Source organism: Mus caroli, chromosome 4 (assembly GCF_900094665.2).
Source record: "Mus caroli chromosome 4, CAROLI_EIJ_v1.1, whole genome shotgun sequence".
In the NCBI taxonomy this organism is placed as follows: domain Eukaryota; kingdom Metazoa; phylum Chordata; class Mammalia; order Rodentia; family Muridae; genus Mus; species Mus caroli.
In genome coordinates, this window is record NC_034573.1 from 33,424 (window position 1) to 47,170 (window position 13,747).

At 40.2% G+C, this 13,747-nt stretch overlaps 1 protein-coding gene across 1 annotated transcript in view; it reads left to right on the plus strand.

The window, feature by feature from the left end:
• Positions 1–15: 15 nt before the first annotated feature.
• The window catches only part of Tgs1 (trimethylguanosine synthase 1), a 41,699-nt gene continuing 27,967 nt past the window's right edge, over positions 16–13,747 (plus strand). Inside the window, exons 1-4 of the mRNA XM_021159873.2 lie at positions 16–323; positions 8,558–8,622; positions 10,169–10,326; positions 10,583–11,396. Coding sequence (XP_021015532.1) covers positions 220–323; positions 8,558–8,622; positions 10,169–10,326; positions 10,583–11,396 — 1,141 coding nt within the window. The 5' untranslated portion in view covers positions 16–219. The remainder of the gene's footprint in view (positions 324–8,557; positions 8,623–10,168; positions 10,327–10,582; positions 11,397–13,747) is intronic.

Sequence of the window (13,747 nt, forward strand, 5' to 3'; positions counted from 1 at the left end):
GAGAGGAAGAAGGCCGAGCCGCATTGGGTGTAGGACCGGCGGTCGCCCCGCCCCTTCCGGTAGCTGCTGTCGCTGCTTCCGGTAGCGCGGCTTGGCTGGCTCTCGGCTCGAGCGTCCCCAGGCGCGTTCCGCTCCTCTGCCCGCGCGAGTTACGCCTTTCTGTCTCCAGCAACAGCGCCCGGCCCAGTCGCGGACACCAGAGCGAGCCCGGATAACGAAATGTGTTGCGAGAAGTGGAACCACGTGGCCGAAATGTTGCTCTTCATTGAAGACCGCGAGGAGGAGTACAAGATCCTTTGCCTCTGCTCCCGGGCATTTGTGGAGTAAGTCGCGACGGTCCTCTCACTTTCTGTCCTTGCTCGGGAATGGGGGTGTCGCAGAGTTAGAGAGAGGCTTTCCAGAAAGCCACATGACCTGCTTCTAGGGCAGACTGATGTCTGAGAAACTCGAAACCCCGCGGGCATGAAGGAATGTTCTACTGCAATTACTAAAGGGAAGATTAATATAATTTTGATTTTTTAAAAGATGTGGTACCGTATATGTGTCATTTCGGGTTTCCATAAATGAAGGGTCAATCTCAACATTGGTTGAGTCGGGCGTGATGGCCCAGGCCTGTACTCAGTGGCCATGCAGAAGGATCGCAAATTCAAGACCATCCTGAGCTACACCAGTAAGATGGAGTGTGAAGTGTAAACTAATACAAATAGATTGATGAGATGAAGGATCAAAATAGAGCTCTATTTGCAAACTGCAAAATCCTTTCCAACAAAAATTTACGTATCTGAAACATCTAATTATTTGAGATAAAAGTCTTAACTGTTTACGGCAGTTTTAGAGACATCTCTGGGGGAAATGTTTGTTTCATGTTAAAAATTGCCAGAATAGAAAGTACCTTCTGGTGGGAAAAGCACTGACAAATTTTAAATTTATGTTTGAAGGTACTCATTTTCATTATGTACTTGAGGGAAGATATCTGAAAGTTTCCTCAAAAAAGAAATATAACACCATGTTAAATTTAACATGTAAAAAATGTACTAGGCTCATTTGCACAGGTCCTGCTGGTTCAGAGTTGAACAGTCTTCTAGTGGGGGAGTGAGGATGCTTATAAGACAGAAAAAAAGACTCAGAGACAAAGGTCAGAAATCCGAGGGCTGCAGGTCTGTACCACACTGGCCCCAAATGTATTTCTCATAGCCTTAATACACTTTACAGTATCATGGGAAACAAAGTCACAAACTAGCAGAGACAATGGCTGACAGAGATTGGATATCTGTTCCCATCCGGAGGTGTCCCTGTTCCTTCTACAAAGATTAATCGAATGTTCAGCCCCTCTCCTTGAGCCTCAGTTGTAGCTTTTTTGTTCCATGTTGTCAGGCCAGGAAATCTGTCAGCCTGACCTTCCTTGACTCTGACTAACAGACCGGCTTTTACAGAAGCAGACAAAAATGACTCCCGACGCTCAGGTGTGCATTTAATTCAGTAAAGTTCTTTTTTATGCTCCTATGAGATGCTGGTAGGTAATGGAATATCAGATGGGACCAGGCTGCACTGAATTCACTTTCTAAGCAAAAGAGATCAATATTGCACTAAGGTAGCTGTTTGCACAATTACTCAGTTAACTCAACTGGATAAGAGACATGTCTGTGGTGCTTTGATAGCAATCTGGGCAGGACGGACAGTGAAAAATATGAAGCCTTAGAGTCTTCTTGAAGTGCCTTTTTGGCAGAAAGTCGAGAAAACCAGTATCCTTAACAGAATTTTATGTAAAAATGGCCAGAGTGAAAACATTACTTTTATGTAAAAATAGTTTGAGTGAGTATTAAAATAGGCTGGTGTAAATGCTCACGCCTTTAATCCCAGCACTCAGGAAGGGAGAGGCAGAGGCAGGCTGATCTCTTGAGATCGAGGCCAGCCTGGTCTTTAGATAGGTTCTAGGACAGTCAGGGTTCTATTACACAAAGAAAGCCTATCTCAAGAAGAAAAAAAAAAAGGAAAAGGAAAGGAAGAAAAGTTGGACTGCAGCAGTGAGATGGCTCAATGAGTAAAGGTATTTACCACCAATACTGAGGACCTGGGTTTGATCCCCAGGGTCCACATGGTGGAAGTAGAGACCCAACCCTAAAGACTTTAAGACATGGTCTTACCAAGTGACTGAGTGACTGGGTGGTCCAAAACTCACTATGTAAACCAGTATGATTTCAAACTCACAGAGCTTTGCCCGTCTTTGGCTCCCAACACTAGGATTAAAGGTGTGTGCCACCACATTCTGCCGTATGTATGTATCTATGTATATGGTCTGTTTTGTTTTTTTTTAGAGAATGCTAAAATAGCAATTAACCCATGTTTAAACATAAACTTTTGTGGTCTTACTAGTTTCCAGATGTGAACCTGAAATTTTCTGGAAATGGCTCTAAGACTAGAGTTTGCTCACAGTAAAAACATCTTAATTTCTCATTATCAGTTATAATCCTATTTATCATCAGGGGCTTCTCTGTAATCTTACTTAAATTTCTTATTGACCCACTGAGATCGAGCTTCAGACGCCACCAGAAACATGGCTGATGAGTAAACTGAGCCAAACATGGGCTCAGGTCTGTAAACACTTGGTTCCCATTAGTGGCACTGTTTGGGAAGGAGGTAAATCCTTGCTGGAGGAAGGAGATAGCTTGGGCAGACTCTGAGAGTCCATAGTGTTGCCCACTTCTAGTTTGCAATCTCTCTGCTTCATGTTTTCAGTTGAAGATGTGATCTCTCAGCTTCTTCTTCCAGTTGCCAGCTGCCATGTCTCCCTGCCATTATAGACTCTTCTCTGGAACTATAAGCCAAAATAATGTCTTCCATAGTTGCTCTCTCTCCATCATGGTGTTTTATCACAACAGAAAGTAATTAGGACAGAAGTTGGTACCAGAAAATGGGCTGTTGCTGTGAAGAACCTGGCCATGTTGGGGTTTTGGGTTGTTTGTTTATTTGTTTTTGTGATGGGTTTTTGGAGGAATGTGGGAGACTTTATACTAGAAAAGAGGTTGGATGCTATAAGCAGAGCTTAGCAGGCCATTCTAGTTAGAACCTGATAGACATTAGTGTTGAGAATAAGAGATTATAGAGTCCCAGCTCAAGAGGGAATCAAGATTTTCATACTAACTTATCCATTCCTGTGCTCTTTTGGCAAAATCTGGCTGTTTTTTGTCCAAGTCCTGAGAAATTGCCTGAGGCTAAAGTATTGAATTTGTTTCTTTCAGAGAGAAACTACCAGCAATGGCATTTTGGGCCTTCATGTAGGGGTTGCATCTGTGTAACATGTTGCTTGGTCTCTCTCAGAGACGTCTGAAAAGATTCAGGAAGAATCCAGAACCCTTCACTCTTGACTTCATAGCTAGTACCACATAGAAAACACTGCAAATTTGACAGTGAAATTGAAATTAAAAGTCCAGCCTTATGACATAGAGCTACAGAATTTGGTCTTGCTTTGGTCCAACATGTCCTCACAGTGCCCCCCATTTTTCTTTCTGTAACATTGTATATTGAAGTATATAATTTGGTTTTTGATTTTCCTGGGGGTAACAGTTAAGTGAGCCTTCTAGAGTTTCAAAACTCTAAAATCTGAACTATAAATTCAAAAGCTAAACTTAAGTTTCTACTGAATGTGGATATTCATTGTATGTCACTCTAAAATTGGACCACAGTTATAAATTAAGGACAGACCAGGCTTCTGTACAATCCTGTATATTTTGACCCCCTACTTACTTCACTGACTGTCTTCTTAGTCTTTTCCTTCAGTTTCATAGGCTTTAACTACCTCTAGACTTTACACAGAGCTTGGGATACTAGGAATGCTTTTTCCCATTCACACCTACCTGTTTGTTTCTTATAGACCTCTTTCCAAGGCCATTTCTCCAAAGAAACCTCTGTCTGTAGAGAAAGGTTATGTCAGTCATAGTGGGGCAGAAAGTGCAGAAATAACTCTGTGCTGTCACCTACAGCACCCCCCCCCCCCTGAGGACTTCTTAGAGACAGCAACTTAGATGAAGACAGAATGTTTAACTTCACAGCAGAAAAGACTCTAGGAAGCTGAGTTGGAGATAAAGAGATTTTTAACACAGAGGTAAGCATGAATGTTGATAGAAAGAAGAATGCATATAAAAAGGAAACACCCCTAAAGGTCTGAGCTTCTCAAAAGTATCCTTGTGTCGTTCACATTAGCTGTATTAGTTGTTGCTGTGACAAAGGACTATGACCAAAAGCAACTTATGCAAGAGTTTGACTTTTCCAAAGGAAGAATCCATGTCAGGAGGCATGCCAGCAGACAACTGCAGCAGAAAACTGAAAGTACAGACTAGAAGTGGGCAGGGCTGTAAACTCTCAAATCCTGCCAGCAATGTGCCTTCTCCTAAACAGTGCTGCCAACAATAGGACCAAGTGTTTAAATACCTGAGCCTAAAGTGGACACTTAACATTCAGACCACCACTTTGTGTTGTCTGTAGGCTCATGGCCTCTGTATGGGTGTGGGTACATACACTCCTGTGTCCATAAGGAGGCCAGAGGAGAATGCCCAATGCTTTCTTCTTTTCCTCTTTGCCTTATTCCTGTCAGGCAGGGTCTGTCACTGAAATTCACAGCTTTCTATTTAGGATAGACTGGCTGGCCAGCAAGCTCCTAGGTTCTGCCTGTGTCTTGGCAAACACAGGCATGCACAGCAAAGGTTCTTACCCATGAAGTGATCTCTTCATCCCCTACCCACTCTATTTTTGGCAGCAGTTTTGTGATTTGAATGAGAATTTCCCCATATATTTGTATGATTCAATCCAGTTAGTGGAACTGTTTAGGAAACATTAGGAGTCTCACTGGAATGAGCTTTGAGATTTCAAAAGCCCACAACAGACCCAGTTAGTCTGTCTGTCTGTACACCCCTCCCCTTTCAGCTGCTGCCTGTGACCTGAGAATCAGGACATAAATGCTTCTTTTTACAGGAGTTGCCTTGGTCATGGTGTCTTTTCAAAAAAATAGAATAGTGACTAGAAAGAGAAAGTGAACCTAGAATTTAACAATTATGCTATAAAGAGATCAAAAATAAATACATGAAAAAATGTTCAAATCTAAACTACGTAGAGATTCCATCTCACCATACCATGACTGTCCTTAAGGAAAAAGCAACAGTCCTAGCAAATGTTTGTCATGTTAGAACTGAGTGAGAAAAGCTTTTTGGGACTGTTGGATGGAATCGTCCATTATTATGCAGGAGCCTCAAAAAGACTAAAAATATAGCTACCCAATAATCCAGACAGATCACTTCTGGGAATAGACCCATGAGAATCTTAAGTCCACATCTTATGGAGATGCCTGTTAATCCTGTATATTGTAGGTAGCACTAATCATAATAACTAAGTTATGGAGTTGAGCTAGGTATCCATCAGCAGATGAATGGATAAATAAACTGGTCTGTATACACAGTGATGTTAATCGATAAAGAGCAATGAAATTGTATCATTGAAATGAACTGTGGATAATCATCTTAAACAGACAGAATAAGCCAAACTCAGACAAATATCAAATTTTCTCTCATGTGGAATATAGATTTCATGTATGTGTGCATACGTAGCATATACACAGCATGAGAAATAAAATGGAGTATTTGGTGTATAAGTACAGTATTTGTACCAAACTCCTGTGCCACTGTAGCTTCTGTAGTAGTGGAGACTACTGGGGGAAAGGAAAGTGACTGGCAGGAGGGGAGAGGAGTGTGGACAAACTGTAGACTTTAAATCCATCCCTATATAATTATACTTGTAAAACTTTAGAAGAAAGAATTAAAATTCAGAAAATTTATTAGTGAACCTCTATAGCACTAATAATAAAGCCCCAGAAAAGAAAACTTGAAGCAGGAGAATGAAATGATTATATTACTTTGCTTCAACTATCACATTAGCATTTAAAAAAATCTGCAGAAGTGTGAATGGCTTGTAGAAAAAAACTACTCAAAACTTTGTGCAGGAAAGAGATAATATAGTTTTTATTAAGGAAAATAGAGTAGATTGTAGGCCAGCATAGGCTTTATAGCAAGACTGTGTTTTAAAGCAACTTTTAAAATTAAAGACAGCAACAGAAAAGGGGAAGAAAGGGAAAAAAGATGTGAGAGGTTGTTGGGTTGGCTTGAGGAGTAAGGTAAGGACAGCATACACAGGAGAAGAGTGGGGCCAGAGGTAGCTCATTCCTTCATTGCTACTTTTCACCGAAAGTGGGATCACTAGCGAGTAAAGAGCTTTATGTGGGAGCAGTGACATGAGTGTCATCAGCTTCATCTTGCTTTTATTTTGGAGGCGTCTGAAATACACAAGACTAGGTGATACAAATTGAATAGATTGGCTTAGCACCTTGAAGAAGTTTGTGCTGGTCTTAAAAATTCTACCTATTCATCAGAATACAAAATATGTATATCACAAATATAAATTTGTGTGCTTAGAATGAATCACTGGAAACGCTGAATTGGTAGTTACTTTTTGTAATAAAGTTGCTTATGCTATAAAATGCATGCTTTAATTATCTTCATATAAACCATTTTAAGTAATATAAATAGTTTACAGAAAATAACAAACAGCTAAGGAGTTGGCTTAGTTGGTAAAGTACTTGTATGTGAGAACTGTTCAGTGCACAGAACCCACCCAAAAAGGGCTGGTCACGGTAGCCCATTCTTGTTATCTTCGTACTCAGAAGGCAGAGCTCTGGGAAGCCATCCTGGAGCACTTGGAGAGACCTAGGCCACTAACTGGAGACTGGACTGTGCCTGAGGAATGACACCTTAGTTTATTGAGTGCTAGAATCCATTGCTATCATTACTACTGCTTTTCATACTATCTTTAATGTTCCAGTGGGAGACCTTTTGCGGTGATTCTTATAGCCCGTCTGAAGTTTCTCTCATTGCCCAGACTTATCTTTCCAGTTTCTAAACTCACTTCTCCAAGAGTATCTTTGTTCTTTTAGTAGATAATAGTACTTGTCTCAAGCTTTTCTGCTGCTGTGATGAAAGTATGCTGAATATCTTGCAACTTAAGAAGGAATGGGTGAGATCTAGCTGTCAGTTCCAGATTATAGTCCATCAAAGCAGGCAAGCCACAGCAGTAGGAGCTTGAGGGAGGGAGTCAGATTCAGAGTCCCCAAGCTCAGATATGTGCCAGGGAGTGATGGAGTCTCCTACATCCATTAATACAATTAAGATAATTCTTATAAACATTCTCACAGGCCTTTCTTCCACGGAGGAATCTAAATTGTGTTAGATTGACAATTAATGCTAACCAATCCAGAAATTTTAAACTGCAAGCTGTGTATTTGTTCCTGTGTCTTCTCAGTAGACACTCTACAGTATCCATATGTAGTACACATAGGAATGGGTATTTGCGTACATGTATACATTCAACATTTTTAACTACTTCCATATGTACAATGTACTTAATGCCATGAGTTTATAATACTGAACCATTATGTAAAGGCCTCCTTTCTTCCATATCCTACTTGTTCATTGTAACCATAGTGGTAGCTATACTGACCCTGCCTCCACTTGATACCTCAGTGTCTCATAAATTTTGGTGCTGGTAGACAAAACACTGATCCCTCTGTGTGGCTCCCACTTCTTCCTTTGCCCACGGTGCCTGTGTTCTGGTGAATGGTGGGACTAGCGATTATGTGGCCAGAGTACATTTGCACTTTATCTCCTTCCTATTCACTGGTTTGTGAGTGTCCATGTACTTTATGCTTCATGAAGTATCCCTTCAAAAACAGCATAGGTCAACACAGGAACTTTATTTTGTGAAGTTTGTTATAAGGTCACTACAAATTTAGTATTAGGCATTGTGGCTCATGCCTTAAATCTTAGTAGTTGAGATACTGAAGTGAGGGGCAGGGGTGTGTATGATATCTCAAGTTCAAGACCTTGATAGGTGAGACCTTGATAGATGAGACCCTATCAAAGAAAGTAGACACAAGGAGGTAGTTTTAGCTATAATTTGTAGTATGTGTTTATAAAATGTAAGCTTATTTTACTAATGAAATTTCTAATGATGTGTAATTAATATGTAAAAGAAAGGTTGAGTGAGAACATCATTATTCATCCTTTATACAGACCATGGCTATTTCATCTACCATGTAATAGATAGTTTTTCCTGTTTATAAATTCATTACAGTATGTAGCTTTATGTGTGGGTGAGCTTGCCGTTTCCACTATTGGAGTATATTCAAATATTACCAGAAACTTAGAGAATACCTAGTTGCTTGTGTGTAATAAAGAAAATCAGATTCCCCACCACCACCACCAATATCCAGGAGAAATTCCACTTAATTTTAATGATTAGCAATGATAAGCGCTATCATGTGTGAATAAATGCTGTTTTATATGTGTTGTCGGCTTTTACAGCTCCAGGGGAAACATTGTATAGGTGAAAGAAATGTATTAACAGGTTGCTTCTCTTTCTTAACTTCTATATTAGCTAATTGATTCAGCACTAACTCCTTCTTTCCAGGTTTATAGTTCAACTTTTTCCAACGCAGATTATTTATTTTGCTTCACAGAGATCGAAAATTGTACAACTTGGGATTAAAAGGCTACTATGTCAAAAGCAGTGGCAATAACACAGGTAAGATAGAGTAATATGCACACCCCTTTTGGGTAAAAATTAACTGTACTACCAGATTCATGTATATAATTTATAATGTGTTCTACTTGCTGGCATAAATGGTGAATGGTAAATAATTCTATAATCTCTCTACCTCTCTCATACACACACGCCACACGCACATGCATGCACGCACACAGCTGTTCTTCTAGAATTGCTATCGAAGTTCATCTTTTATATTCCTGATTTTCCTGTTGTATGCTGTCTTGGCTTAGACTCTCCAGCTTCTACCATTCCTTCCTGATTTGTAACCATTAGCCTGGAATTTGAAACTTTTTTTAAAATCTTTTTTTAAATTGATATTGGCATTTTACCTGCATGTATGAATCTTGGGAGAGCCCAGAACAAAACATCAGATGGATCCCCTAGAACTGTAATTACAGATGGTTGTGAGTCACCATGTGGGTTCTGGGAATTCAACCCTGATCCACTCTGGAAGAGCAGCCAGTCCCCTGAGCCATCTCTGCAGCCTAAGTTTGAAATTTTGAAAAGTAAAAAACATGAAGTCTCTCTGCCAGATTTTATAGTAAAGGTAGAATTAGGATGAATTCCAAGTAAACATGTACAGACTTTTGCCTGAAGTAATAAAAAACTACAATCCCATCTGAGTTACCATACCAAGTACAAACAGAATTTGGTCTGTGTTATGACTTTACTTTATACTCTCTCAGACAGCCCCAGCCCTTTAAAATTCCACATAAAAAGTTTCTCAAAATGAACAGAACTGCAGCAGAGAGTTAAAAGCTAAAGACAACCCTAATAAAGTCTATCATAGTTGCCTTCAAACTACTTTAACTTTCTAAAGAATAGAATAAGCCAAGGTTTCATACTCCGCAGTACAAATAAGGATTCTATAGGTTCTAGGCTCCTACTGAACCTGAGAAGCTGTGTAACCCATGAGAAGACGACAAAATTAGTTGATTCTTTTTCCTCATCCTATGTTCACCTGAGCTTTCATAATGCTATTGGATGGAGTAGTGAGTGGAATGCCCTTCACTATTTAGATGAGTGTCTTTTCCTCATTGAAGAGCCTCTTTGGTAAAATTTCATACACAAGGTTTCTTTATCCATGTCTATTTTTATTGACTTGGAGTGGGCTTTTTTTTAAAGATTTATTTATTTTGTGTATATGAATACACTGTAGCTGTCTTCAGATACACCAGAGAGGGCATCAAATTCCATTGCAGATTGTTGTGAGCCAACATGTGGTTGCTGGGATTTGAACTCAGGACATCTGGAAGAGCAGTCAGTGCTCTTAACCACTGAGCCATCTCTGCAGCCCTGGAGTGGGTTTTATTTGTTTGTTTTCTCAACTGAGGAGTGAGGGTGTGTGTGTTAGTTCACATTACAACCACTTCTTATGATTTAAAGTATATAGCAATAGCATTAGTACAAGTGTGGGCAAGTCATGTAAGAGTTCTGGATCTCAACTTCTTCTTTAAAATGAGGATAAGAAAACCTGCCTTTGCATTTTCTCTACAATGAAGCTAACAAATGTTGTCTATAGGAGACCCAGGTACAGAAGAGGAGGAAGATGGTCATTCCAATGGCACTGCAGAATCACATAGCCCAAATGAAAGTGACCTTGATTCTGAGGCCAAACTCATGAGAAGTATGGGACTACCAATTCAGTTTGGTAGAATGTCTTCACATGAGAATTTTGAGGTATGGGTCTACTCTTCCTATTTCTATTTCTTGTTTTTCATAAAACAGTGTAGTCAATAAAATTCATTCATAGAGCACTTTACTGGTGTATATCATAGCTAAACTGCAGTTGGGATGTGTCCCATGTTTAAGTTTTCTTCTGTTGAGTACTTCTAACAGTCACTTTTTTGTATTAAGAACCCATGCTGGGAGTTGGGGTGTGGTTTTTGGTTAATCTTCAAATAGACTCACGCTTGTTACCATTTATCTGATGTAGATGTCTATGAATGCAAGAAATAAAGCTAAAGTAAAGCAAAAAAGAAGAAAACACCAGAAGCGGTATTTAGATGAAATGGTTCGGGAATCCTGGAGAAATGACTATGAAGAAGATGACCTTGTAGTGTCAGATGACCCATCTTCAGTTGAACACTGTGAGAACAACAGAACATGTGAAATTCAAAGCAAAGCAGATTCTGAAGTAGAAAACCTTCCTGTTGAAAATACACTGGCACCAAAGCTAGAGGTCCCAGAGAATTGGGAAAAGTACTGGAATGAATATGGAGAAGGGCTGTTGTGGCAAAGCTGGCAGGAAAAGTATCCAGACCAGACACTGTCTTCTGAACCTTGGAACCTTCCTGATACAAAGGAAGAATGGGAGCAACATTACAGTCAGCTTTATTGGTATTATTTGGAACAATTTCAGTATTGGGAAGCTCAGGGCTGGACTTTTGCTGCCTCACAAAACTGTGATAAAGATGTTTGCACATCTCACACAGAGGTAGACCAGAATGCTGAGAGCAGCCTGAAAGCAGATGTAATGACTTTTTCATCTTCACCTAATATAGTTGAGGATGAAATCCCTGGCTCAAATGATAATGACCACAATGAAATTATTACTGCGATTAACAACATAACTCTGAGTGCAGAGAAAGTAGAACAGAGCCAGTTAGATTCTTCTCAACACTGTGACGAGCAGCTCAGTGAAATCACTGGGAAAGAGTGCCCTGCCTCTGGAGGAAGTGACTCTTACAATGGAACACCCAAGGAAAATGATATATCTGAGAACAGAAGCTCAGACCAACCAGCTAAAGGTAGGATTATCCACACTTAGTCTGACAGGTGTCCTTGGAGACCACATTAACCTTAATGAATGTTTTTATCCCATACCCATCTCATAAATACTCCTTCCTTCTGTACCTCTGTAGCCAGTAAAGGCAAGCCTGAAACTCTCTTGGGAAATTTAATTTACAGTAAACTTCCAACTTTTTCAGAGCAAATGAATTAGAATTGGAAGCAAACATTTGACAGGCAAATAAATGCTTTGCTTAGATTACTAATCATCTAATTTAGAAATTTGAGGTTGTATTAAGACACAACTACATAACCAGTCTGGAATTTATGATCCTTCTGCCTCAGCCTCTTCCATCCTAGGATTGTTGGAGTTGTGAACCAATCCTGATCCCAAGTTTGTGGAGTTCTGTGGCTTTCTCTTTTCTCTGAGCTACTATATTCTCATTCCTTTCTGTTTTGGTCCTCATCCTTTCTTATCTGACTTTATATTGAGTATCTGTTCTGTATATTCTTGATGCCTCTGTCTTGGTGTTTTACCTGTAGCTTTCCTTTTGCTGTCATAACCACCTTAAGGGAAGGGGTGTTTATGTTCTCTCACAGTTGAAGGTTTGGACCCCATGACAAGGAATTTAAGGCAGCAGGACGTTGAAGCAGCTGGTCTTACTTCAGCTGCAGTCAGGAAGAGAAGTGAACAACTCATGCCCATACTCAGCTCATACTTTTTATGAAGTCCTGGCCCAACCCTAGAAAACGGTGCCACCCACTTTTTAGGGTACTGTTCTCTTACAACAGATAACCTATTCAAGAAAAGACCCTGAGGTGTCCTTGGAGACCCGTCTCTTACACAATTCCAGATCCTGTCCAGTGGACACTGACCATCACAGCTTCTCTACTTATTACACAAAGTTTCTAACATACTGCTCAGTGTTCTGCCATATTTTACCCCTTTTATTCTTTCTCTGGTTATACTCTTTTTCCTTTTCCAAACAGTAAAGCTTCTCTGTAGCTGCCTTCTGTTGTCTGCCCCACATTTGTTGGTTCACTATAATTTGCTCCTTTGAATTGTCTCGCAGGATAGTGAGGAGTTGAGGTCTTAGCATATTTTCATTTTCCCGTTAAGATCAAAGTATGAAATCTGTATCACATTTCTACATTACTGTGATTTCTACACTTTGTCATTGATTCTCTCCAGTCTATCCCTGCTTGCCTCTGTAGAGGTGGTGGGACCTGAGAGAATAAAGCCAATACATGAGATACACTGAAGTCTCATGCATTAGCCAACTTTCTTCAGAGCCTCAGATAATTTATACTCTGAGGGATAAGAAGAGTTGTGCAAATAGAGTGTACAGTCACAAATACAAGCCACATTGGCAAAAAGACATTTTTCTATAGAAGCACAAACAAATAACAATAGCCAGTTATAATGAAACATCTAAAATAAGCTCATGCCTGTCCACTATACCAGAAAGGGGCACAGAAGCAGATTCCAAGAACAGTTCTGGTTTTTGAAGAAATTAAGGTCACAAAACTCTTTGGCTTGATTTCTTGGAGTTTTCTCACAAGCATTCAGAATTCTTACACGTCTCCCTTCTTGCAACATATTCTAACATAATGCTTCTGTTCACCTGTTGTTTGTAAACAAAATCTCTAAAGTTCGATTTTACCAATACTCAGGAGCCAAATGTTGGGGTGAAAGCTTGCTAGCTAAAGAAAGCACCCAGCTGACCTTCCTCCTCAGCTGATGTCCCAAAAGGAAGCTCTCTTGTTCCATGTCTTTTTAAAAACCCTTCACACTCAGTATCCCTCCCTTCTACTTCCTGTGTGTCTCTCTATCCACCCTCCTGGTTCCGGAACTCTTACTCTCTATGTTTTTTTCCAGTGTTCACCGCTTGTCAACTGTTGCTCTACCTCTTAACCTATTGTTGACTTCATTTAATCCTGTTTACAGTAAACAGAAAGCTCTTGAATTAAAGGTGTGTGATAGTGTGAGCCACCACAACTATAAACAGATCTTTCCAGTAAATAACACAAGCTCAGGGTTCACAGTATGATCAAATATCCTACAACATTTACCTTAAGAAACTGCCTTGCCAGAGTCAGTGAGGTGCCTCAGCAGGTGAAGGCACTTGACTGACAATCTGAGTTCGATCTCTAGAACCCACATAGAAAAAAAGACCTATTCCCACAGGTTATCCTTCGACCTCAGCATTCAGGTCATGGCCCCCTCCCTTTCCCACATCTGAAAAGAGTAATTGATTTAAAAGAAAAAGGGGCCGGGTGTGGTGGCGCACGCCTTTAATCCCAGCACTCGGGAGGCAGAGGCAGGCGGATTTCTGAGTTCGAGGCCAGCCTGGTCTACAAAGTGAGTTCC